Source organism: Mus musculus, chromosome 17, assembly GCF_000001635.26.
Source record: "Mus musculus strain C57BL/6J chromosome 17, GRCm38.p6 C57BL/6J".
In the NCBI taxonomy this organism is placed as follows: Eukaryota; Metazoa; Chordata; class Mammalia; order Rodentia; family Muridae; genus Mus; species Mus musculus.
This window is the reverse complement of record NC_000083.6, coordinates 33,798,641-33,824,571: the sequence shown is the minus strand read 5'-3', so window position 1 is coordinate 33,824,571 and position 25,931 is coordinate 33,798,641. Positions and strand designations below refer to the sequence as shown.

At 47.2% G+C, this 25,931-nt stretch overlaps 2 protein-coding genes across 5 annotated transcripts; one reads left to right on the top strand and one right to left on the bottom strand.

Moving 5' to 3' along the window:
* The first annotated feature begins 9 nt into the window (after nucleotides 1-9).
* Nucleotides 10-1,536, top strand: Rps28 (ribosomal protein S28). Of its 2 annotated transcripts, none has more exons than NM_016844.3 (4): nucleotides 10-138; nucleotides 226-273; nucleotides 1,242-1,375; nucleotides 1,456-1,536. In NM_016844.3, exons 1-3 carry the CDS (start codon nucleotides 100-102, stop codon nucleotides 1,362-1,364), a joined length of 210 nt encoding a protein of 69 aa, NP_058540.1. In that variant the 5' UTR covers nucleotides 10-99; the 3' UTR covers nucleotides 1,365-1,375; nucleotides 1,456-1,536. The 2 variants fall into 2 exon arrangements, with proteins under 2 accessions (NP_058540.1, NP_001342313.1); NM_001355384.1 differs by having other exon boundaries at nucleotides 1,242-1,379.
* Nucleotides 1,537-1,651: 115 nt separating this feature from the next.
* On the bottom strand, nucleotides 1,652-14,049 carry Kank3 (KN motif and ankyrin repeat domains 3). 3 transcript variants are annotated; one of them, NM_030697.3, is made up of 11 exons: nucleotides 14,007-14,049; nucleotides 8,327-8,386; nucleotides 6,128-7,378; nucleotides 5,947-6,046; nucleotides 5,575-5,772; nucleotides 5,393-5,480; nucleotides 4,576-4,792; nucleotides 2,658-2,803; nucleotides 2,366-2,566; nucleotides 2,197-2,286; nucleotides 1,655-1,897 (listed from the first exon to the last, which is right to left on the bottom strand). In NM_030697.3, the coding sequence occupies exons 2-11, from the start codon at nucleotides 8,358-8,360 to the stop codon at nucleotides 1,847-1,849; spliced, it is 2,376 nt and encodes a 791-aa protein (NP_109622.1). In that variant the 5' UTR covers nucleotides 8,361-8,386; nucleotides 14,007-14,049; the 3' UTR covers nucleotides 1,655-1,846. The 3 variants fall into 3 exon arrangements, with proteins under 3 accessions (XP_006525238.1, NP_109622.1, NP_001344091.1); XM_006525175.4 differs by lacking the exons at nucleotides 8,327-8,386; nucleotides 14,007-14,049 and having other exon boundaries at nucleotides 1,652-1,897; nucleotides 6,128-7,926; NM_001357162.1 differs by lacking the exons at nucleotides 4,576-4,792; nucleotides 5,393-5,480; nucleotides 5,575-5,772; nucleotides 5,947-6,046; nucleotides 6,128-7,378.
* Nucleotides 14,050-25,931: the final 11,882 nt, after the last annotated feature.

Sequence of the window (25,931 nt, the reverse complement as noted above, 5' to 3'; positions counted from 1 at the left end):
GCGTGCGGTCTCGCGAGAGCGAAAGTGAGGCGTGGTCAGAGCCGACTATAAAAGGCATCCCCTGCTCACGTGACTCCTCTCCGCCAGATCGCCGCCATCATGGACACGAGTCGCGTGCAGCCCATCAAGCTGGCTAGGGTGAGGCGACTGCGGGTGTTTAGAAACCTGAATAAAGAGAGAAGAAAGCTGAACATGTCGAGCCTAACTTTCCCTTATTTCCTGTAGGTAACCAAAGTGCTGGGCAGGACCGGTTCGCAGGGACAGTGCACGCAGGTGAGTGATGGGAACATTCGGACCACTTCCTGGGGTCGGAGCGGAGTCCTCCCGAGTACCAGGATTATAACTGGATTTGGTGACGTTTAATTCTAGTAGCTAGGTTCAGGGAGGATATGACTTTGTAAGAAACGCGGATACCGTAGTAAGACTGCCTTTGAAAGCTTTGGTGGTTTTTTGTTGGGGGGGGGGGGGTGTTCTAGACAGGGTTTCTCTGTGTAACCCTGGCTGTCCTCGAACTGAGAAATCCGCCTGCCTCTGCTTCCCAAGTGCTGAGATTAAAGGCGCGGGCTACCACTGCCCAGCTAAAAGATTTGGTTTTTAAAGAGGTGGAGTTGGCGGGACCTGTGTGTCAGTAGTAGACTTGCTTACCATACAAAGAACCCGAAAAAACTTGAGTACTGAACTCAAAGCTAGTAATTAAAGATGTCTAAGGAAGTTCACTTGGAGTTCCAGTCAAGCTTAGGCTACAAAATGATCCAGTACCGAAAAAACCTGGGCCACTGTTGATAGTGTGCTTGCCTCGGTCCACCACATAGAACAAGAACGGTAGGGCATCTCACCTACTCCAGGAGACAGACAAGCCTAGGCTAAAGATGCCCTGACCGTTCGTTCCCCTGGCTTATACCCAGGTCTCCCATCACAGCTAATTAAGAAACTAAGGTAGGGGGACCCGTAGATCAGGGCCAGCCTGAAGTAAGTTGGAGGCACCCAGATAAAATTGTAAGTGGGGAGGGTGTTGTAATTCCAGAAGGATCACAGGATTTCAAGGTCAGATCAGGCTACAGAGACCCTATCATGTGAGTGATTCAATGCCTTTGGTCTGGCAAATGAGACCTTAAGAGTAACAAATGCTTGTAACTGCTGAACCATCTGACCTGACCAGCCCCTGTCCCAGGCTCTGGTCCATATTACCTTTCCACCCCACTAGTAAGTAGCAGCATTTAACTCTTGTATTGGGCTTGTAGGTGCGAGTGGAATTCATGGATGACACCAGCCGCTCTATCATCCGAAATGTCAAAGGCCCCGTTCGAGAGGGTGACGTGCTCACCCTATTGGAGTCAGAAAGAGAAGCTCGAAGGTTGCGTTAATCTTGCAGCTGGTGGGTAAGTGGCAACCCTTGGGAGGGACTTGTTAGGAGGTAAGAAAGGCACTCTATCTAATGCTTGGGTCTGTTTACAGGGTTCTGGATATCCACTACTTAGCCCACGGAATGATCTGCAACTGTTAAATAAAGCATTTATATTAATTCTTGTCTAGAAATTGGTTTTTCCAGCAGCGTCTTGGCTTTATAAAAACTCCAGTGACCATGCACTCTGCTTTGAAAGCCCCCCTCCCCATAGGTGTTTGTTCCTACTGCTTCCATCCACACAATACGAACTTAGTAGAAATACTTTTATTAGGATGTTTCATGAAGTGAGTTGAGGGATATGGCATTACCCAGGCTTTGCCTCACTCTTTCCCCTCAGCATCCTAACAAGCTAGAGGGAGCATCTTCTCAAGGTGCCCTGCTGTGATTCAGACAGCAGAGAGAGTCTAGATGTAGTTAGCAGCTCACAGAGGTAGAGGTTCCTCATTTGTCATTGCATTCCTTTGCAGTGGGAGACCCTGTGGAAGACTGTCCCTAGAACAAAGAAAAGGGGTCCTATAGGCAAAAGGCTAGTTTCAGACACCCACTGGGGGGCAGTGCAGTAGAAGGATGGAAGAAATAAGAAACAATCTTCCAAGCTTCCTAGGTTGAATCCATGTTAGATACCTACCCTAGCTTGGTTGGTAAATAACTGGGATCAGTGATGCAGGAGACCCAGCACTTGCTCATCCCCATTTGAGTCTTGCATGAAATAACTGACCTGTTTGGCAGTTTCTCCATCTTTGGTCTTCTGAAGGTGCTTAACATCTTTGTTTCTTGGGGACCACACTTACCTGGTGGTTTGATGTCAGGTGGGCATGGAGCAGTGCAGCCACCTCATCCTGTTCAGCCTCCAGTGCAATGGCCAGGGCACTTGTGCCCTCCTGAGAAGTAATAGGACATTGGTCCCTGGGCTACAGAGGCAACCACCACCACTACTCCAGGCCCTTGCTAGTGGCTCACATTGTCTAAGATGGTTAGGTCACAACCTGGCTGGGCCAACAACAATTGAACTGTATCAAGGCGTCCATACTCGCTGGCACACATCAGTGCTGTGGCCCCATCAGCATCCTGTACATTGACATCAGCCCCGCATTCTAGCAAGGCAGCTACCATGTCCTGGTGGCCATGGCTGATGGCCAGCATGAGGGCTGTCTGTCCAGTCTGGGAAAAGAGAAAAGGAGGTCTCGAGTATTTTAAAAGTAGAAAGGGACACCACCTTACCCACCCATCAGGACTGGAGTGTCCATTGCACCTGGCTAGCCTTGGCATTGACATCACCCATACTGAAAAGTCTCTGGGCCACAGCCATGTCTTCCTCCTCTTGTCCTACAGAAGTGAGTGCAGCCAACATGAGGGCAGAGTAGCCAGCTCTATTCTGGTGATTCACATCACAGACCCCTGGGAAGAAGAAAGGTTAGTCACTTCATGTAAGCCTCAAATGCACTGATTTGTTGGGGGGGGGCAGTGTTGGGTCTCCAAATCACAGATGGTGGGTAGGCATCTTTTATCCCAAGCTGACCACAGACAATGACAACCAATGAACTTGTACTGCTTCCAGCTCCCCAGCACTGAGACTGCTGGGTAAGAACTCTCCCAGTTGACAGGACTACATCCCTTGTCCCTCAGCCAATTGCATTCTTGTGCATACATGGTGTGGCTATGTGTAAGAACTAAATACAGAGATTAGAGAGACCTGAGTGTTCCCTACCTAGGTTGGCAGCCAGTAAGGTCCTGTAGCCTCTACTACTCATAGCCCCAGAAATAAACCACTGGCTTACATGTACTCTGAAAATGCTAAGTGTTCTTTCCTGTGTCTGTCCCTCTTTAAAAATAAGATTTGCTAATTATTTCTCCTCAGGTCCACTCATACATGCTTTAAGAACAAGGACACAGACTTAAACACTGGAGAATTTGCCAGATATGTAATTCCAGCACTTAAAATATTGGCCAGCCTGAGCTATATAGTTCCAGGCCTATACAGTGAGCCTTGTCTCAAAAAGTAAAGTAAAATTTAGTAATTTTTTTAAACTTGGCCAGGTGATGGTGGCACACACCTTTAATCCCAGCATTTAGGAGGAAGAGGCAGTTCAAATCCAGCCTAATCTACAGAGCACATTCTAGAGCAGCCAGGGCTGAGCAATTTGTAAGACTCAAAAAAAAAAAAAAAGTGCCATGCTGAGGTGAAGGTCCCAACAAAGAGAATAATGAAGTTAGTAACAGGTAAAGGTTAGTAATAGGTACCCTCTATGTTGTTTCATAAGCAAAACAATTATGAGTGGTCACTCAAGGATGGTGCTAGTATACACTAGATTTGATAGTTATGAATAGCCACCTGAGTGTATTTGCCTCAGTGGGGCAATAAGATGAGGCAGAGTTAGGCAGGAGGCAAGTAAACAGCTTGATGACAGTCAACCTTAACAGTGTGAGCAGCACCCGCCCCCCAGGGGATAGACAGTGGAGCCCAAAAACTCAGGAAACAGCAAGGCTTAGGTATATGCTTTTAATTCCAGCAGAGACAGGTGGATCTTTCGTGAGTTCCAGGCTAGCCGGAACTACAGACAGTGTCTCAGGAAAAAAAGGAAATGTCAAGGCCTAGAGATAATATACCCAGGGAGGAAGGTGCTAAATTGAGGTCTCTGGTCTCAAAGCTGATTGTTATTGGGGCTGGGGAGCTAGCTCAGAACAGCTGAAGATATAATAATATCAAAAGGCCTCTACATCCCTGTAATTTCAGTATTTGGAAGGCAGAAGCAACATGGTCACAGATTTGAGGCCAGGCAGGGGCTAGATATCAAGGCATAAGGCCTTGATGGGTTATGTCTGGTACGCCTTATGTCTGGGTGCACAGAGGGGTTAGAACTACTGCAAGCTTGAGGACCACACTTGGATCCCAGCACATACATAGAAAGTTGAGCACCATTTGCAACTCCAAGGCTGGGGAGATGGAAACAGATGGGATTTGCTGGTCAAACAGCTCTAGGTTCAATAGGAAGTTCAGCTTCAGAAAACAAAGTAGGGAGTCAGAAGAAAACACCCAGTGCTGACTTTGGCCAAGTGAACAGCCACCAAGAATAACTTAAGAGAGGCTCAATGGGACCCTCTGCTACTCATCTGTGCCCCTCAGTGATCCAACCTTCACCTGCCTTAGCCCTCTTCTCCACAACTCTGACCTGTATCCAGTAGCAGGCTGGAAATGGCGAGATTCCCATGAGACACGCTGTAATGCAGAGCTGTGTTTCCATTGCCATCAGCCAGGTTCACCACATAAGCCAGCAGCTCAGGCCCCAGGCTTTTCACCCCTCGAAGAACCCCAGCCACAGACTCTGCCTGAGAGCGTTTTTGGCTGGACACTCGAAACCATTCCTGGGCCACAAGGCGTGCTGCATTCTGGCAGGACCAGGACAAAGAATTAATCAATGGTGAGAAAAAAAATGGGAGAGGCCAAAAAATAGTGTGTGTGTGCATAAGACATGTTTGGTGACCCTAGGGAGGCCAATGCTTTCTAAGTAGGGTGTCAAGAAACCAGGTGGAGCCGGTCGTGGTGGCGCAGGCCTTTAATCCCAGCACTTGGGAGGCAGAGGCAGGCGGATTTCTCAGTTCGAGGCCAGCCAGGGCTACACAGAGAAACCCTGTCTCAAAAAAACAAAAAAAGAAAAGAAACCAGGTGGAGAGCGGGGACCTCACTCACCCTCTTCGAGAAGGAGGTACAGTCAGTGAAGTTTGTATGCTCAGGAAAACAAGAGTTTACATACGGGGAAATGGGAGTGAGTACCCACTTGCTCTTGAAGCGTCATGGATGGGTCTGGGGCTCTGTTTACTTGAGGCTGTGGCTGGGCAGTCCAAGAAAAGGTCACAGCTCTCCTTGGGGTGGGGGTATCTCTTTGGAGAGGTTAGATCAAGTAAGGTCTTTCTAGTGAGAGGGGACCAAACTTGGTACTCTTGCTCTAGGAAACTCTGTCGGAGAGTAGAAATCTGGCCCACACTCACGCCATCTCTGCTGGTGACTCCACGTGGCCGGTTCAGCTGCTGATTCAGAGCAATGCAAGCCTCCCTCAAACGGGGGTTCAGTTCACACCTGCCAAGGAGGCCAGTCTAGACTCAGAATCCTGAACAGTGATGACCAGGAGGAAAGAGGCTATCCGCATTCCAAATCTTTAGAGAAAGCTCACCTCCCTTCTCTCCCTGCCGTCAGCTCTGGATGTGTCTCAAGCTCGCAGTCCCCAGCATCTTTGTCATTGTGGGGGCCAGGGGTTCCAGCGTCAGATCCCCCACTGCTATCATCTGATCCAGAAGAGCTACTCCTGGGGTGTTCAGCAACACCATCTTCATCATCGCTGTTGCCATCCTCACTGGAGGAACTCTCATACCTAAGAACAGGATGGGAGGCCCTGTAGGCTCATTCAAGTGTGTTGAAGTGAGAGTGGCATTTTAAAGATGAGGAAACTGAGGACTATCAAAGCCACTTTATGAGCAGAGGGGCAGAACTGGGATTAATAGCCTGTGTCCCTGTGGCTGCTATGGAAAGGAAGGAAAGTGCTCACTCTCCGTTGAGGACCCCAACGAACTGCAGACTCTTGGGTCCCTGACTGGATTGTGCACCTGGAATACCATCTTTCTTCTTCATGATGGATTTGAGGATGCCTGGCAGGGAATCATATGAGAGCACTGAGTTTGACTTCAGCGACCTGGCAGGCCAAGGTTCAACCAGTAGTGGAGACTCACCAACAGGGGCCATCTCGTCTCCAGCCGTGGGTCTGGGCTGGTTCTCCACTGGCAGCTCTGTCTGTGTGGTTTTCTCAGTGCAACCCAATGTAGTCTGGGCAGCAACGTCGCGAGACTGAGGCCTGGTCACTGCGGCCTCGTGGGCCTCCTCCAACTCCCTCAATCGGCCCCGCAAGAGTTCGCTCACCCCTCGCTGATGCTCCAAGCTGGTGCGGAGCAGCTCCAGCTCACGCTCTGCAGCCTCAGGCAACCCTAGGAGCTCCTCAGTCACCCACGTGTCCACCTCAACGGTCTCAGGGACCACCTCCACTCCAGCCTCCCCTGTCTCGGGTACTGCCTGGGCATCCACCTCTCGGGTCTCAGGCACGACTTCGGTGCCCGTCTCCCGAGTCCGGGGTTCCCCATCGGGTGTCCTAGACCCCGGGTCGAGCACCTGCAGCGCTCCTTCGCTGCGCCTGGCAGCCAACCCGTCGGGATCCTCTGCCCGGGGGCTAGCCCTGGAGCGCACTCCACGATCCGAGGTGGCCAGACGCTCGGTGAGGCGCCGAAGCTGGGCGAGCTTGTCTGGGCGCGCCTCGATCTCTACTTCTTGTTCTGGCTGCACGCGCCCGGCCAGTAGCCGCGCCTTCTCGGCACGCAGCGCGCGCACCTGCTCCTGCAGCTCGGGCAGAGCGCGCGCCTGGTCCTCGAGCTCACGCAGGCGCCGCAGCGCCGCGGCCATCTGCTCCCTCACTAGCTGCAGCTGGGCAGGGCCCGGGGAGGCAAGGGCGGGGTTAGGGGCGGGGCTGCTACGGCCGGACCCGCGCGGACTGCGTGTGACTGCGCGGGCCGGGCTGAGCGCGCGCTCCCGAGCCTGCGCCTGCTCCAGTCGTCGGCTGGTCTCCAAGAGCGTGTGCTCAACGCGCGGATTGCGCGACAAGGAGCGTGGCGACAGCGGAGGTAGCGAGAGCCCCGGGAACGCACCAGGAGAGAGTGCACCCGAGGCTCCGCCGTCGTCACTGGCCAGGGATTCGCTGGAAGTCCAAGCTCCTGGGCTCCGCGCTCCCGCGAGGCCCGTTCGAGACGCGCGCGGGCGGCGTGCATGAGGAGGTCCTGGAGTTCGGCGAGAGGCAGGGCCACGCTCGATTTCCTCCACGTATTTGAGGAAGTCCAGGTCCAAGTGGAAGCCATAGGGCGTCTCCACAGAATAGGGAGAGCTAGGGCTGCGGGCACTTCCAGTGGGGCCTGGGTACAGGGGAGGGCCGCCCAGGTCTGTGGTATAACAGGAGGGTTGAGAGGGAAGAGGGGTCAAACCAAGAAGCTCCCAAAGAGAGTGAACAAACATGTTTCCTCATCCCTTGTCCCTGCGGTGCACCTGTACTGCTGCCAGAGCTCAAGACCACACCTGAGGCTTGCAGGCGTACCTGCACACGATGGGCATGCAACCATGTTTAAGCACCCACTATGTGACAAATACTTATATTCTTGGGACACTATAATAAGGAAGACAATATCTTGACCCCTTGTTAGCTATAAATAGACACAATCATTTCAAATGATTTTCAAGGCACTAATACATGGTGAATTACAGAACCACTGCAGGAGCCAACTTTGGCTCTCACGTCAGAAAAAAATTTCCTGTGGCAGGAACTTAAGATTGAGCGCTTCATAAGGCAGACGCAGCTGCAAGAGCAGAAGGTTCCAAAAAGGAAAAACAGCCCATGGAAGACAGTAGACTGTAGAGTGACGGATGGAATTCAGATGTCTCCAGAATGGTGAAGGGGGTTGGGGGGAGAACTAAAGGGTGGGCAGAGGGCACACTGGGGGGGGGGGTCTCTCCTAGGCAACCACGGGGAGTTGGGACATTAATTATGGGGGCTGTTATGAGTGGGTTTTAAACAGAACCATTACGTTTGCTAATAATGCTTTTTGTTGTTGTTTTTGTTTGTTTGTTTGTTTGCTTGTTTGTTTTTCCAAGACAGGGTTTATCTGTATAGCTCTGGCTGTCCTGGAACTCACTTTGTAGACCAGGCTGGCCTCGAACTCAGAAATCCGCCTGCCTCTGCCTCCCAAGTGCTGGGATTAAAGGCATGTGCCGCCTGGCTGCCTATGTGGCTACTGTGTTAATAAAAATAAAAGGGAATTGTTAAGCTATATCCATATATACAAGCACCCAATGTGGATCTGTGTAAATACATTTACCTCATTTTGTAAACTCACCAGGAAGGTTCTGATTCAGGACAAACTTGGCCATGTTTCCTGGAGCAGCCACCAGACAGCCTGAAAAAATGTCCCCCAGAAAAGTAAGGGTGCAAATCCAGTTCTGCCCCTTGCTTTGACCTTGATATTAGCTACACCACCATTGAAACTTTGAGCAAACAGTTACGCCACATTGAAACTTCAAACCTCACCCACCCCCAGGTTCTCCTCCTCCCTTCCGGAACCTCGGAACTACTCTGCAACAGATGGATTCCAAGTGCTCTACCACTTTTGCTTTTGAGACAAAATATTGCTATGTGGCTAATACTGGTCTACAAATCGTGATCCTGCCTGAGCCTCTCAAGTTCTGGGATGACAAATATGTGCCACCATGTTTAGCCGAAATTTGAAGTTTATGAAGTATGAGCACCTAAGTTGCAAAGCTGGGAAGAAGGAAGCAAGAAAGACGTCAAGCAAAGAAAAATAAGAAAGTGGAAGTACTGCAGACTCTGGAAACTGAGACTAGAGTATCACAATTAGAGCTAGGCACAGTAGTGCACTCCTTTAATACCAGCACTTAGAAGGCAGATCTTGGGCTGGTGAGATGGCTTAGTGGGTAAGCTTAGTGCTCTTCCGAAGGTCCGGAGTTCAAATCCCAGCAACCACATGGTGACTCACAACCATCCGTAACGAGATGTGACTCTCAGTGTCCTTACATATAATAAATAAGTAAATCTTAAAAAAAAAAAAAAGAAGAAGAAGAAGAAGAAGGTGGATCTCGGAGTGTGAGGCCAGTCTGGTCTACATAGTAAGTTCCAGGACATTCAGAACTACATAGTAAGAAACTCTTGGGGGGGGGGGGGTAACGGGAGGGAGGGGCCAGAGAGATGGCTCAGAGGTTAAGAGCACTTCCAGAAGTTCTGAGTTCAATTCCCAGCAACCATATGGTGGTTCACAACCAGCTGTAATGGGATCCGATGTCCTCTTCTGGAGTGTCTGAAGATAGCAACAGTGTACTTATATAAATAAAATAAATAATTCTTTAAAAAAAAAAAGGTACAAGATAAGCCTAAGCAACTTAGACAGATCCTGTCTCAAACGTGAAAACAGAGCTGAGGATATAGTTCAGTGGCCAAATGCTCACCTATCATTCTCCAGGTTCAACCCCCATTTTTCTTAAGAGAAATGGTAAGAAGATTTAATGTGTAGAATTTTAACCAAGGTTACTTGCAAACCCCCTGTAGGAACGATAGATACAAAGTATAACTCTAGCTAAGTCTCAGTGTCACGATAGTTGAACACCTGTCTCTCTGGAATGTCTCTAGGACAGGCAAACACCAGCACCAAAAGAGGCAAAGCTGTAACTATGCATGAGGAGTTCAGTGAGCAGGACTCCTCAGATGACATTTGAAGGCTAAGAAAATGAGGGTCTAGAACTGGGGATTTGCCTGGCATACACAAGGACATGAATTTGATCTGGAGCAGCACCCAAAAAGCAACAAATCCTGGGCTGGAGATGTAGTTCACTAGGTAGAATACTTGTCTAGCACCCACGAAGCCCTTGGTTACTGACTAGTGGTGAATGCCCATCACTCAAGAGGTAGAAGCAGGCAGATCAGGAGTTCAAAATCATCTTCAGCTACATAAGATTTGAAGCCAGTCTGGAATACATAAGAGCCTATCTCAGAAAAGTAGGTTGGAGAGATGGCTCAGTAGTTGAGAGCACTTAACTATTCTTACAAAGGACTCAAGTTCAGTTCCCAGCACCCACACTGGACAGAAAGCTCAAAATCACTTGTAATTCCAGTTCCAGGGGATCCAACAGTCTTCTGACCCGGAGGACACTAGGTCTACATACATACTCAGATACGTTCACATATAATAAAAAACAAAATTTTAAAGTAAAGAAGGGGCTGAAGAGTTGAGTAATTGTTACTCTTCCAGAGAACCCAAGTTTGGTTGCCAGCACTCACACAGTGGCTCACAACTTCCTATAACTCCAGTTCCCGTGTATTCAATGCCCTCTTCTGCCACACACGTGGAGTGCATACGTAAATGCAGGCAAACACTCATGTGCATAAAATAACTTTTTTAAGGAAGGGAGGAATAAAGAAGAGAAAAGAAAGAAAGCTAGATGTGGTGGTACACTGTAAGCCTTCCTTCCACTCAGAAGGCTGAGATAGGAAGACAGATCAGGCTGGGCTACAAGCAAGGCTAAGTTGTATACTGAAAAACTATTTCCGAAAGAGGAAGAGCAGGTAGAGAAGGAATGAAATCACATGTAATGGGTTAGTTAAGATCAAGCATTAAATCTAGAACTTTAATCCCAGGACTCAGAAGCAGAAGCTGGAGAATACCAGTGGGTTCTCAGACAACCAGAGGTACCTAGAGAGACCCTGTCTCAAAAACCAGAAGCAGGATAGGATAGGGACGGGGACGTAGTTTCAGGCACTGCAGTGTTGTAACACGCATAAGGACCTGTGCTCAATCCTCAATGCCTAGCATCCCCATATACATGCAAAAATGGACAAAAAGGGAATGATGAGAGGGTGGGACTTTGAGTACCCACATGAAAAGCCTTGGGGGAGCAAAAAGTGGCTCACATTGATTTTCTACCGTATACTCTCCCTGAGTAGCCCCTGTAGAATTCTGCACCATGGATTATTGGTGGCAATTTACAGTGCAATTCAGTCCATTGCCTATGTGAAACACCTTTCAGATTAGGTTCTCTCCACCTTCTAGGGACCCCTTGTTTGTAGTGACCAGTCAAGCCCTTGATTGTGTAGCTTTACATCGAGCAGACCCAACCCATCTTCTTGCTAACCAACCCTCTGCTTCAAACAACTAAAAACCCAGCCACTCTTTCCAGCTTTTCAAATTCTGCATGGCGATCTGAGTGCCAGACATTACTAGCTCTTCAGCACCCATCAGCATGACTAACACATTACCCTCTCCACTGCTGGGAGAACCCCTTTCTACTCTCTGAGCTCCCTCCTCTAACCCTTCCCCTGTCCAACCTAAGGCTCTGAAGTTTTCCTCCCCACCCCAAGCAGCTGTTTCCTGTCCCCTCACACTGGCTACAAGGGCAGGACAGCAGGTCACCATGGAGGACAGCCAGTGCCTCTCAGGACTTGTTTTTAGGAAATTGCCAGGGAAAAACTGAGCTTCAGAAAAAACCTGGACCGGGGCTCAGGGGTCTGAAACTGCCTTTTGCGCAGCTGCAGTGTGATCCTGTGCAGTCTGCCCCTTCCTCCAGAAACCTGGTCACATCCGAATCCAAAGCAACAGGACCGAGAAAGCAGCCCCAGGTCATTTTTAAGACTGAAGCATCCAGGCACAAAGACTGGACTGAGACATAGGGCAGAGATTACTAGAGTGGTAAACAGCAATAAGGGTTGCTGTTTGCTTTTAATTTGGATGGTTTGGGGCTGTGTGTGGGTATTTGCCCATGGATGCCAAAAGCTGTAGCTCCCCTGGAGCTGGAGTCACAGGTGTGAGTTGACTAAGACAGCTGGAATCAAATGACAAGGGTCGTACTCAACCGTAAGCACTGAGTCATCTTTCCAGCCCATTAGTTTTGTTTTCTTTGGTTTTGTTTTGAGACAAGGTCTCAGGAAGCCTAGGCTGGCCTCCAACTCCTTCCATAGTTGACAGTGAACTCAACTCCCCTCCCTCCAACCCTTGAGTGCTGAGATGATCACGTGTGCTTTACCACACCTGGCTTGTGCAGTGCTGGAGATGGAGCACAAGGCTTTCATGCACACTAAACAAATACTGTAATAAGAGAGCTACTGCCACAGCCTCAGTTTCCCTCTTTTACATATGGATCAGCTTCGTTTTGTTCTGTTTTGTGTTTGAGAAAAATTCTCCCTATGTTATCTAGACCAGGCTGGCCTTGAACTCAAAGAACTTGTTCTGCCTCTCCCTGCTGAGTGCTGCCCTGTTTGCTTTTTGTTTTATTTTATGTATTTAAGACAGGGTCTCACTATGGAGAGCTAGCTGGCCTGAAATTTGCTAATCAGGATGGCCTCTAAAAAGAGATTCCCCTGTCTCTGCTTCTGGAATGCTAGGATTTCAGGTATGTACCACTACGCCCAAATGAATGCTTTTTTTTTTTTTTTTTTTTTTTTGCCCTCAGCCCCACTGACAGAAGCTAGGTGAGTTTTAAGCTACACCACTAACCCCTTTTTAATTTTTTTTTTTTACATTTTATTTATTTTATGTAGGAGGTGGAAGGGTGGGTGGGTGCAAGGATGCCATGGGGTGAGAGTGGAGGGCAGAGGGCAGCTCTATAGAGTCAGTTCTCTCCTTACACGAGTAAATCCCAGGGATGCAACAAGGATGTCATTCCCTGATCAAGTACCTTTACTGGCCAATCCATCTCACTGACCCCTTTACTCAATTGTTTAAACAGGCGTTGAACTCACTCTGCAGCTCTCAGGCAGGCCTTCAACTTTCTTTTCTTTTTTTTTTTTTTTTCTTCGAGACAGCGTTTCTCTTTATAGCCCTGGCTGTCCTGGAACTCACTTTGTAGACCAGGCTGCCCTCGAACTCAGAAATCTGCCTGCCTCTGCCTGTGCTGGGATTAAAGGCATGCGCCACCACGCCCGGCGCCTTCAACTTTTAATCATCCTACCTGGACCTCTCAGGTAACTAGGATAATAGGCGCTTTTGGAAAGATTCCCTTTTGCTCCCCTAGAAACTGCAGGGAACCCAGGCCACATATCACCCTCCCAGCTCACAGCTGTCAGTTCCAGCCTTGGGAGTAAGGAGTGTGGTGGGGCAAGCCAACATTAGACTGCTACACAAGCCAATGCCTCCCGGAGTAGGGCGTGTAGCTGCCCTCATATCTCCCACACTGCCTGGCTATCAAAGTTAAATCCGGATCCCCTGCCTGAGACCCCCTCATTAGGCTGTCAGAGCTGAAGCCACACGCCCCCACACCCAGCCCTGGGACTATTTCGGGACACAGAGCTGCGATCAGTCTAGAGAGCTGTGATCAGGAGAGCTGTCATCAGGAAACCTGAAGGACAGGACACAGAGCATGCATACCCGAGGTCCTGAAGAAGTTATGTCTTACTGATAAGGCTCTAGGTGGGAGCCCTTCATGTTGGGATAGGATTCTCAAACGCAGGATGGGGGAAAGAGCTAGATGATGGCAGGACAAGGGGTCCTTGAATCATCACACACACACACACACACACACACCTCCCCAAACATACAGAACCAAGTCCGCTTAGAAAAGACAGGGCAGTTTCCTACAGGAAAAACCGCTGGGCGGTTCCATCCGCTGCTATTGTCAGTAGGTCCGGGGAGTGGGGGACATCCGTTCCTCCCTCCAACACCGTTTCCGTACCATCCGCCCACTCCACCCCACTGCAAGAAACCCATTCCCAGGTCTTCAAGCCAACTCTGGGGAAGGGTCCCCTAAGGCATCTAGGAGACTAAAATGCGCACAAGTTCCTCTGGTTAGGTCCTGGATGGCCATGTGGTGGCGATCTGCCTAATAATCTAGGGTCCCCCCTCTCCGGTCGGCTTTAAACCACCTGAGGCTCCCAATGTCCAAATGGTCACCATTACAGGACACGGCGCCCACCCCGTTGCAACGCACAGAACCCATAGAAGGGGGCTAAAAGCATCACACCCCTCCCGGACACTTGGGTCCACTGTTCCCCTCCAGGACTCGCGTGGTTGACTTTACCTGAATGAGAAGCCCCGGCAGCGCCCGCACCGCACCCGAGCCCGCCCCCTCGAAGCTCCGCACGGGTTATCAAGGCTTTCACCCCTAACTGACGGCTTTTTCAGCCAACCAGAGCACGAATCTAACCGAACTATCCAATTGTAAGACAGAGTGAGCCATCTGGGCGGGGGCAGGGTGGGGACCCGCCTGAGGGCGGGCCTACAGTAGAATCTGAGAAGATCAGAGCAGGGCAGTGGGATGCTGCTCAGCCAGCTACCTCTAAATCCTGCCTGGTTCAGGAGTAAGAAAAGAGGTTTCATTCACAGGACAGTAGGGAGCTACAGGAAAAATCTAAGCAAACTATTCTAATGGGATTTATATAACGAGTTTAATTCCTACTGTCTTGTTGAAGTCGTAAGAGCCTGGATCTTGTCCACCGCAGGAACTTTGCATATATTGTGCCACTTTAAGAAATATTATCTGGGGGCTGGTGAGATGGCTCAGTGGGTAAGAGCACCCGACTGCTCTTCCGAAGGTCCGGAGTTCAAATCCCAGCAACCACATGGTGGCTCACAACCATCTGTAACAAGATCTGATGCCCTCTTCTGGAGTGTCTGAAGACAGCTACAGTGTACTTACATATAATAAATAAATAAATCTTTAAAAAAAAAAAAAAAAAAAAAGAAATATTATCTATATGTGATACTTTCCTATATTTCTAAGTGTTCAATCTATGTGCCCCTGAAATCTATGTGCCACAAGAAAACAAAACAAAAAACAAACAGAATCCTTAGCACAGCCTTTCCCTAGTCATTATCATTGCCATAGCAATGGTTTATTAACTAAATAGCAATTTTCATTAGTAGAAAGGCAAGGTTACTATCATCACCCCTACTAGACATTTTAGGATCAGGAAACTTTTTATCCACTGCCTCAGGCATACACTAGTTACTTAATAAATGTCTGCTCTACTGGAGATATCTAACTCAATGGTACAGAACTTGTCTAGCGCACCTATCACAATAGATAGGTAGGAAGACAGACAGACAGAGACAGATAGACAGATGAAAATAATGTAAATATAATAGACACATACAGGTGTACTTATAAACATACTGAGATTATAGATCAAAAAATTGTCACAGAAATAAATTAAAATTACATTTGTGAAGGTCAGTGAGATGACTTAGCATGTAAAGGTTCTTGCTGCCAAACTTGACGATCTGTGTTTCATCCCTAGGACCATGTAATGCAAAGAAAGACCCAACTCCTACAAGTTGTCTTCAGATCTCCATAGTGTGCTATATACATCAACCTATGCACATACATACCATATATCAATAAAACTTTTTAGCTGGGCAGTGGTGGTGCACACCTTTAATCCCAGCACTTGGGAGGCAGAGACAGGCAGATTTCTGAGTTTGAGACCAGCCTGGACCACAGAGTGAGTTCCAGGACAGCCAGTGCTATACAGAGAAACCCTGTCTAGAAGAAAGAAAAAAAAAAAGTTTTAAAAGTACATTTAACAACAACAACAACAGAAAAAGCAGAGGCAGGTGGATTTCTGAGTTCCAGGACAGCCTGAGCTATACAGAGAAACTCTGTCTAGAAGAAAGAAAAAAAAAAAAGTTTTAAAAGTACATTTAACAACAACAACAAAAAAAGCAGAGGCAGGTGGATTTCTGAGTTCGAGGCCAGCCTGGTCTACAGAGTGAGTTCCAGGACAACCAGGGCTACACAGAGAAACCCTGTCTCGAAAAAAAAAAAAAAAAAAAAGTACATTTAAACATTTAACTTTAACCCATTTGGAGTTATGATCTGATCAAAAGCTACTACAATTTGCTTGTTTGTTTTTTCCTCCTAACATAACTAGCTGATTTTGTGTCAGGCAAGGGAATCACTGAGATCTCTGCGCCTTGTTCAAGCCAAGGTTCTGTGAAGGAGTAATGAGTACTCTGAAAAAGAGATGCAAGACCCTCATCTGTACTGAATGGAGAATTTAGGGTTTAGGGGAAACGTTGTGGAAGGCAGCTTTCAAGGTGACACTTAAAAGGAGGATACTCCAGGCAAAGATAAGAAGTATAAAACTCCCTCACTGGGACCTTGAACTAGATATGTCAGCAAGAAATAAGTTGGCGGGATACCAGGGAGGTTTGTTTGTTCCCAGTTTTGGGCAAGGGGTTGGGTTTTTAGTTTGTTTTAGTTTTTGTGGGAACTAAAAGGGGTAGGTGAAGCGGGGAAGGGAGGATAGCCCACGTCCGGCCAGAGTTCCTCCTTTGCTCTGGGCAGGCAGACGCGGGAGGACTGCCAGACGCTTTCCACTGGGCCCCAGATGGGCATCTAAGCCACTGACCCCACTCTACGGGTGGTAGACAAGGGGCAGCCCCGACCAGGGCCCCAGGACAACACCCTGTAGCCCCGGGGTTATGGGAGAGAGGGCTGAGAGAGAGAGGTTCCCACACAGGCAAGAGTCTGCACAGCCTTGATGAACAGAGACAGTCCATGGTTTTAGAGCTTTATTGTAGAAAGGCAGGGGGAAAGAGAGAAGGTAGAAAGAGAGAGAGAGAGACTGGCCATGGCCAAGAGGAGAGAAGGGGAAAGGGAGAGAGAGAAGAAAGGCTAGAGAGGAAGAGGGAGAGAGAGAGAGGAGAGCATGAGGAGAGAGGAGAGGAGAGGGGAGGGGAGGGGAAAGGGGAGGGAGGGGAGGGGAGGGGGAAGGGGAGGGGAGGGCAGAGTAAGGGGAGGGGAGGGGGGAGTAAGGGGAGGGGAGTGAGGAGGGGAGGGGCGAGTAAGGGGAGGGGAGGGGAGAGTAAGGGGAGTAAGGGGAGTAAGAGCAAGAGAGTGAGGTGGAGCCAAGCAGCCCCTCTTATGGTCATTACTGTTTCTAGGTAACTGGGGAGGAGTTTAGCCTGAAGGTCAGAAGCTTGGGACCTTGCCTACGTGACTTCTAGCCATGCTTCTCTTGTGGGGGCTGAGGGGGGCGGTAACTTTGATAGGAGCCGGGGTTCCAGGAGACATGAGAGAACTCCTTCTGTCCCATGAAGGTGAATTATCACCACCGGTCCCGGGGTTCAGCTCGACTGGAGACCAGCCTGTCTGTGCATAGCCCATTGCCGCACACGTTTTGTCCATGTTCTGCTTTCCTGGGTTTTTGCTTTGTTTTGTACTTTGACTTTGTTGAAGTCACAGATGACCTTGAACTTCTGCTCCTTCAGCCTTCACCTCCCAAACAATGTGTATTTGGCTTTTTGAAACAAGATCTCACCACAGTTTGACAGGTTAAAGCCAGCCTTGCCATCTGAGTCTGTGATGGTGCAAGCCTGTAATCCCAGCCTTTGGGAAGAGGTTGGAAGAAGGGATCATGAGTTCAAAGGCAGCCTGAGCTGGGAGAGTCTTCTTTCCCAGTCTCTCTCATTGTTTCAATTACAGTAGCTGTAACCATGCTACAGTCAGATACTACATTAATACATTCCTATAGCGTGTGTGTGTGTGTGTGTGTGTGTGTGTAGTGTTTTCTATTAATACTGTGAGGTGATAGTCCATTGGGGAGAGTGTCAGGTCTTTTGCCTGCCTTTAAGGGCTCCCCATTTTTGTTTTTGTGCCAGGGTCTCTCCCTGAAGTTCACCAGCTTTCCTAGCTTGACCGGCTAATGATCTTCAGGAATCCTCCTGTGTCTCTCACCCTATTTCTTACCCTAATCCTGGAGTTACAGCCACATACCTCCATGCCGGGCTATACTCCCAACCCCTGGTTTTCTCCATTTACAAAAAGCTTGGCCTGTTTTCGTTGGTTGATAAGCTGAAGAAATATACCCAAATTTGCTGTAAAAAATTTTTGAAGTTGTAAAAATATTTTTATTGATTAATAAGTAGAGCGTGTGTCCTTACTCAATCTCCAAAACCAAAACCAAAAATGTTTAACTGAAAAATGAAATGTTGCACAGAGAGACAGAGACAGAGAGAGAACTAGATCAGTAAGACAAATGCAATGCATAACTAAGGAGGTTTTAACAATTTGCTGCTTAGAAACTGGTAGGTTATTTCTCCACCACCGAGTGAAACAAGCCAATTCAAGCCAGATTAGAATATATTAAAGGCAGGTTTATTGGGAAGCTGCTCTCAGGCAAGTTCACTGGTCCCAAGGACTGAGGCCAGGAAAGTCACCTTGGGGAGATGGGAAGGAAGAAGAGAAAGAGAGAAAGGGTGTAAGGCTGTGCCCACATAGAAAGAGAAGAGAAGGAGGAGGTAACGGAAGAAAGAGAGGGAAGGAGGAAAGGACAGGAGACAGGGAGGGGAAGGGGGAGAGAGAGAGAGAGAGAGAGAGAGAGAGAGAGAGAGAGAGAGAGAGAGAGAGAATACAGAGATATCTGGGGGTAGGGCAACCCAGCCCCTGAGCTGGAGTTAAGGTTTGGGGGCAGGGTGGGGACCTGAGGAAGCTGGGAGAACCTGGGAGCCAGCTTTGCTTTGATGTAAAATATGCACCTCAGTCCCTTGTCTGGAAGTCCTGTTTTGTTTTGTTTTGTTTTGTTTTGTTTTGTTTTGTTTTGTTTTGTTTTTCGAGACAGGGTTTCTCTGTGTAGCCCTGGCTGTCCTAGAACTCATTCTGTAGACCAGGCTGGCCCTGAACTCAGAGAGATTCACCTGTCTCTGCCTCCGGAGTTCTGAAATTAAGGGTGTGCACCACCAGCTCGGCAGACCTTTTCTTTCTTTCAGTGGTAGGAAGGAAACACAAATGGCAGATCATTGAGCTAATACCCAATCCAATAAGCAATTTTTGGTTGTTTTACAGACACCGTTTCGTTGTGTAGTATAGGACGATTTAAAATGTGTCATTCTCCTGCCTACAAATCTTTTTTGTTGTTGTTGTTTTTGTTTTTATTTTTATTTTTCAAGACAGGACTTCTCTGTGTAGCCCAAGCCTGGCTTCCTAGAAGCATCTTTAATTCTTGTGACTTGGGGAAAAGTATATGTCTTAGTCATTGTTCTATTGCTATATAGAGAGGCTATGACCAAGGCAACTCTTTATTTTAAAAAAACACTTAATTGGGGGCTTGCTTACAGTTTTAGATGGTTAGTCCATGATCATTATGCTGAGAAGCAGATAGGCATGGTGCTAGAACAGAAGCTGAGAGCCTTATATTCACATCCACAGCAGGAGAGAAAGACAGAGACAGAGACAGAGACAGAGACAGAGAGAATGTGATTGAAAACTTTTTAAAAAGCCCAGCAATGAAAGCATATGCCTTTAATCCTAGTGTTTGGGAGGCAGAGGCAGGCAGATTTCTGAGTTCGAGGCCAGCCTGGTCTACAGAATTAGTTCCAGGACAGCCAGGGCTACACAAAGAGACCCTGTCTCGAAAACAACAACAACAAAAAACTTAGAGCTCATTAATGACCCTCCCCTCCACACACACACCATTGGTAACACCCTTTATGTTCATCCTAAAAAAAAATTAATTAAATTAGATTAAATTAAATTAAATTAAAAAGGGGACCATTTTCTCTAGAGTCTCCAGAGGGAAGTGGGAGGGAGAAGCCAACTTCAGCCACTCCAGAATGTACACGAAGCCCTTGGAAGCACTTTGTGCTCTTTCACCATTTCAAGGACCTCCTAGATATATGCCAGACTACCTTCCACCCCTGTCTGGAATGCAACTGCCCCAAGGAGGCTGTGGTTGGCTCTCAACACTCAGATCTCCCAGCATTTGGGCTGAGAACACAGATGGGGCTTTGAAAAGACACAGGCCACCAATTTGGCTTCCAGGGTAACCCTGCATGCCCTCCCCTCCCTGGGCAAAGCAGATGGTCCACATCCAGTTGTTTCCCTCCCCAGAGAGTTCTGGAATGTATCCCTCTCCCACCTGTGGGAATAAAGGAACACATCATTGCTGGCGTGTGTATCACTCCCCCTGCCCTCCTGGCTTGTGTATCACTCCCCCTGCCCTCCTGGCATGTGTATCACTCCCCCTGCCCTCCTGGCATGTGTATCACTCCCCCTGCCCTCCTGGCGTGTGTATCACTCCCCCTGCCCTCCTGCTACATTTCCTAGCTTTGAGCAAGTTTGGTTATTGCACAGAGGGTGTGGTGATTTGAATATGCTTAGCCCAAAGAGTGCCACTATCAGGTGTTGCCTTGTTGAAGTAGGTGTGGCTTTGTTGGAGGAAGTGTGTCACTGTGGGGATGGGCTTTGAGACACTTCTAGCCACTTGAAACAGTCTGCTCCTGGCTTCCTTGGGATGAAGATGTAGAACTCTCAGCTCCTCTAGCACCATGCCTGCCTGAACGCTGCCATGCTTCCCCACCATTATGATAATGGACTGAACCTCAGAACCTGTAAACCAGCCCCAATTAAAGTTGTCTTTTAAGTAGCCGGGCGTGGTGGCGCTCGCCTTTAATCCCAGCACTCGGGAGGCAGAGGCAGGTGGATTTCTGAGTTCAAGGCCAGCCTGGTCTACAAAGTGAGTGCCAGGACAGCCAGGGCTATACAAAGAAATCCTGTCTTGAAAAACCAAAAAAAAAAAAAAAAAAAAAAAAAAGTTGTCTTTTATAAAAGTTGCCTTGGTCATGGTGTCTGTTCACAGCAATAAAATCCAAACTAGGTCAGAAGGGTTTCTCACAGCTTAACGATTTGGAAAAGTGGGTTGTCCTTGAGTTTAACAGAAACTTCCTAGCCCCAGGTGGGCTTTAAATCAGGAGTTAGAGTGATGAACTTTCATGGTCACACAAAATTTCCACTGAATTAGTGACAACCACTTTTTTTGTCTTATGAATTTAAAGAATGACATTCACATACAGCAGAATGGGCTCAGCCAGGAGTTTTATTATAGGTTTAATAGTAGGTACTTAAGAGAAAGAACTAGAAGGGCAAGATGGCTTGCTCCCAAGTCTGGGGACCTGAGTTCCACGGAAGCCACCTAGTTGAAGAAGAGAACCAGCCCGATTCAGACTTACATTCCATTCTTCAAAACTCTTTATTGGTTTGTTTTTGTTTGTTTGTTTGTTTGTTTAATGGTTATGGTGGCAAGTGGTTGTAATCCCAGCACTTCGAAAGCAGACAAGGAGAAATCTCTGGGGCTCTCTGGCTGGTCAGCCTAGTAGTCAACTTGGCAAGTTTCAGATCAGTGGGAGACACTGAGTGAAAATATACAAGAGGGATGACATTTGAGGAACAATGCCCAAAGTTGTCCTCTGGCCTCCACACACATACACATGCATAACACACCAGCGCCTGTGTCAACACACACATACACACAAAATAAGAAAAATAAAGAAATGAGCAAACTACTAAAGGCACTCAACCAGCCAGTCAGTGGTTCGTGCCTGTAAGTCCAGTGCTCAGGAGGCTGAGGCAGAAGAATCTCCAGAAGTTTGAAGCTAGCCTGGGCTACATACCGAGCTCCAAACCATTAAAGGGTTTTGGAGTAAGAGATTCTCTCTAGCTACCAAACAAACAAACAAACAAACAACAAAGCCAGTTAAATAATTGATTCAGGTTTACAGCTCTGCAGTGAAGCAAGTGAATGAAAGTTCCAGAAGAAATGGAACAGTAAAACAGCCTCAATGTATGTGCCCGACAGACAGTAATTACAGAAGAGCGCAGCTGCCACCTTGCTCCTTTCACAGAAGTCTCCTTTTACCAAGTCCTTATACTTAAAACTACCAGTAAGGCTGGAGAGCTAGAGAGCTGACTCAGTGGTACTGACTGCTCTTCCAAAGGACCAGGATTCCATTCCCAACACCCACATGGTGGCTCACAATTGTATTTCTAGATCCAAGGGATCCAATGCCTCTTCCAGCCTGTTTGGGCACTGTGTGTGCATATGGTACACACACATGTAGGCAAAACATCAATACTCATTAGAGAAAACAAAAACAAAAACAAAAAAACAGTAACCACACAATTGTGGTATTTGTGAGGATATATCACATGATCCTAATCACAAATAAAAAAAGCACCTTACAAAATTACTGCCTATTGCTTTCAAAAAAGTGCTCCTGGTCAGCACTTGGCTGACGGAGTCAGAAGTCCAGAAGTCACAGCCTCCCCTGTTACAAAATAAATTTGACCCTGTTTAGGAGGGAATGGGGGAAGGAGGTAAGGACAAGCAAAAAAAAAAAAAAAAAAAAAAAAAAAAACCTGAGCTTGGCTATTCCCCATATGACCAGTAGGTGGTGAGAGTTCTTTATTTTAAACTTCACTTAAACTTCAGACTCTAGAGTTAGGGGGTGGGGGACAGGGGAAGGGCTGGAGAGATCCCGAGTTCAAGAGATCCAAGGAGAGGCATCCTGAGTTCAAACCCCAGGAATCAAATAGAGGTTTTCACACTGTGGCATGCACAGCTCCACACTCAAACACATTCCCCCACATATACCCAATATCAATGCATATGTAATTTAAAAATTCCTCATGAGTATGAATTTTGCCTGCATGTTTACATGTACCATGCATTTATGTGCATATTACGCAAGCAGGCCTGAAAAGGGTCTCTTGGAACTGGATGGAGTTAAAGATGGTTGCTAGTCACCATGTGGATTCTGGGAACTAAACATATATCTTCTGAAAAAACAGCCAGTTCTCCTAACTGCTGAGCCATTTCTCCAGCCATAGTAAAATGCATTTTTTTTTTTTTTTTTTTTTTGGTTTTTCAAGACAGGGCTTCTCTGTATATAGCCCTGGCTGTCCTGGAACTCACTTTGTAGACCAGGCTGGCCTCGAACTCAGAAATCCACCTGCCTCTGCCTCCTGAGTGCTGGGATTAAAGGCGTGCGCCACCATGCCTGGCGGAAAATGCAATTTTTTAAAGGAAGGGATCAGTTCAATGTTATCCTCAGTTACACATCGAACTTTGAGGTCAGGCCGGGCTGTAGGAGACCCTCTCTTAAAGAAAGAAGGCAGTGACTCTGACTCGGCGAGCAAAGGCACGTGCACAAAGGCTTGCTGCACAAGCCTAAGGACCAGGGCTAAATCTCTAGGACCCACATGGTAGAAGGAGAGAGCCTACTCTAAAAGGATGTCTTCTGACTTCCACATTCTTGCCATAGTGTGCAAGTGACCACACTCAAATACACACACACACACACACACACACACACACACACACAAATAATTAACCAATATAATAAAAAATAAGAAAAAAGCATGTCTGTATAATAAAAGATAAAGACAACGGGAGATGCAGGTCAGTGGTAGAGTGTTCACCAGTGTGTGCCAGACTCTAGGTTCTACCCTTCATAGAGGAAAAAGAAGAGAAAATGAAGGAAGAAGGAATGTTCTGAGCTAAAGGTAGACTGAGAGATATGACATTAAAATGTCATAAATGATCCTGGATTGAACCAGAGTCTCAGTATGTAGCTCTAACAGTCCTGGAACATACTATGTAGACCATGTTCGCCTTGAACTTGCAGAGAGATTTGCCTGCCTTTTCCTCCCCAGTACTTCAATTGAGGATTAAAAATGTGTGTCACTAACATCCAGATAGAAAAAAATTATAATGCTTTAAGGGACAGGGGGCCTGTTGCTTTGCAATTTAATTTAAAATATTAAAACAGCAGGCAGGCATAGTGAGTGGTGCTTGCCTTTAGACCCAGCACCCAGGAGGCAGTGGTAGGCAGAGCTCTCTGTGTTCAAAAACAGCCTGATCCAGGATTGGCAGGGCTAGAGAGAGACCCCCATCTCAAAATAAATAAAATATGAAAATGGACAGGGTCTCGATTAATGATTACCCTGTTGTCTTTGATATCTATGCCATCAGCATCAAAACCACTCAGAGTCTTCTCTTGCTCACTGCTCACTCTTTAAAAGGTGTTTTGTTTTGAGAGAAGGTTTTATGTATCCCCAGGCACACACACGTGTGTGTGTGTGTGTATTTATTTATTTTTTTTTTTATTTTTTATTTTTTGGTTTTTTTCGTGACAGGGTTTCTCTGTGTAGCCCTGGCTGTCCTGGAACTCACTATGTAGACCAGGCTGGCCTCGAACTCAGAAATCTGCCTGTCTCTGCCTCCCGAGTGCTGGGATTAAAGGCATGCGCCACCACACCAGGCGTGTGTGTATTTATATATCTGGTGCAGGAGATGGAACCCTGGGCTCCATGTATGCTCAGCAAGTGTCCTATCAACTGAGTTAGAGCCCTGACCATCTCAGGACCCCATATTACAAGGATCAGCAAGTCCTTCATTTTCTCAAAATCTACCAATCCAGTATCCAACCATGCCTCACCACCATGTGGTTCCCTTCCTTGTCCAGCCCCGGCTAAGAAAGTCACCCTTGGGCTGGTGAGATGGCTCAGCGGGTAAGAGCACCTGACTGCTCTTCTGAAGGTCCGGAGTTCAAATCCCAGCAACCACATGGTGGCTCACAACCACCCGTAATGAGATCTGACTCCCTCTCCTGGAGTGTCTGAAGACAGCTACAGTGTACTTACATATAATAAATAAATAAATCTTTTAAAAAAAAAAAAAGAAAGTCACCCTTTCCTCTCATCATTTCAGTTCTGTGTGAGGCCACAAACCAGCTGGAGGAAAGCTCTTAACATCTAATCTTGTCTGGTTTTTTTTCTTAGAGTCCTATACATGACCTACATATTAAGGAAAGATGAAGTTCCATAACCCCGTGTGGTGGCAAACACCTTTAATCCCAGCACTTAGGAGTCAGAGGCAAAGAGTTTGAGGCCGTCCTGGTCTAAAACGTTCCAGAAGTACTACACAGAGAAACCCTGTTTTGAAAAAGACAAAAACAAGCAAAAAGATCAAGTCCTTTCCCAGTACCTTTAAGGACCTGACCTTGTTGTCTTCCTGCCTTGACTCACCCCCCACTTTAAAAAATGCATGTTACTTATTTTATTTCTTTAGTGTGTATACACGTGTGCATGTGTGTGGATTCAAGTGCTACAACACACAAATGGAAGACAGAGAATCTACAAAAGTCAGTTCTCTTCCTCCATTACACAGGTCCCAAAGATTAAACTCAGGTCCACAGGTTTGGTGGTAAGTGCCTTTACATAGTGAGCCATTCTGGAAGGTGACTTTTTCTTTCCCCACCGTTCACTCCTCTGCTCCAAGCACATGGTCTCCCTTCCTGTTTACTCAGTGGTCATATGTAATCATGTCTGCCACAGGACCTTTGCATTGGTAGTTTCCTCTTTCTGGAATATTATTACACCAGATCCACTTGGCCAGCTCTTTCACTTCCTAACTTCCCTGCTTTTGTCACCAAGTCCATTTCTGACCACTCCATTTAAAGTTGTTAATATCTGGGCTGGAGAGATGGCTCAGCAGTTATTAGCACTGACTCCTCTTCAAGAGGTCCTGAGTTCAATTCCTACATGGTGGCTCACAGCCATCTGTAATAAAAGCTGATGCCCTCTTCTGATATGTCTGGAAAGAGCTACTCTGTACTCAAATAAATATAATAAATAAATCTTTAAAACAAAACAGTTCATATCCTTTTAAAAAATTGTTAATCTCCCTTCCCCATTCTGTATGTTCTTCATCTTCTTTGCTTATTTTTCTTCCTTAGAGCAGGGTTTCTCTGTGTAGTGCTGGCTGTCCAGGCTGGCTTCTGCCTCCCAAGTGCTGGGATTAAAGGCGTGCACCACCACCGACTGGCTAAAGATTTTGGACCTAAGTGATGAGAACAAAATGTGGTGCAGAGTAGGTGCCCCACAAATGTTTGATATATTAATAGTGAAACGAGATGGGAGCTGATGAGATGGCTCAGTGGATAAAGGCACTTACTATGAAGCCTGAGGGCCTGAGTTCAATCCATAGGACTCATATGATCGGAAGTGGGAACTGACTCCCACAAGAGTTCCTTTAATTACGCAAACACTAAGTGATACAAACACCTCACACATGTGTATACACAATTTGTCCATCAATGAAATACTGCAGAAAGGGAGAAAAGAAAAGTAACAGAGGGAAACTTACTAATCATCACGTTCATACCC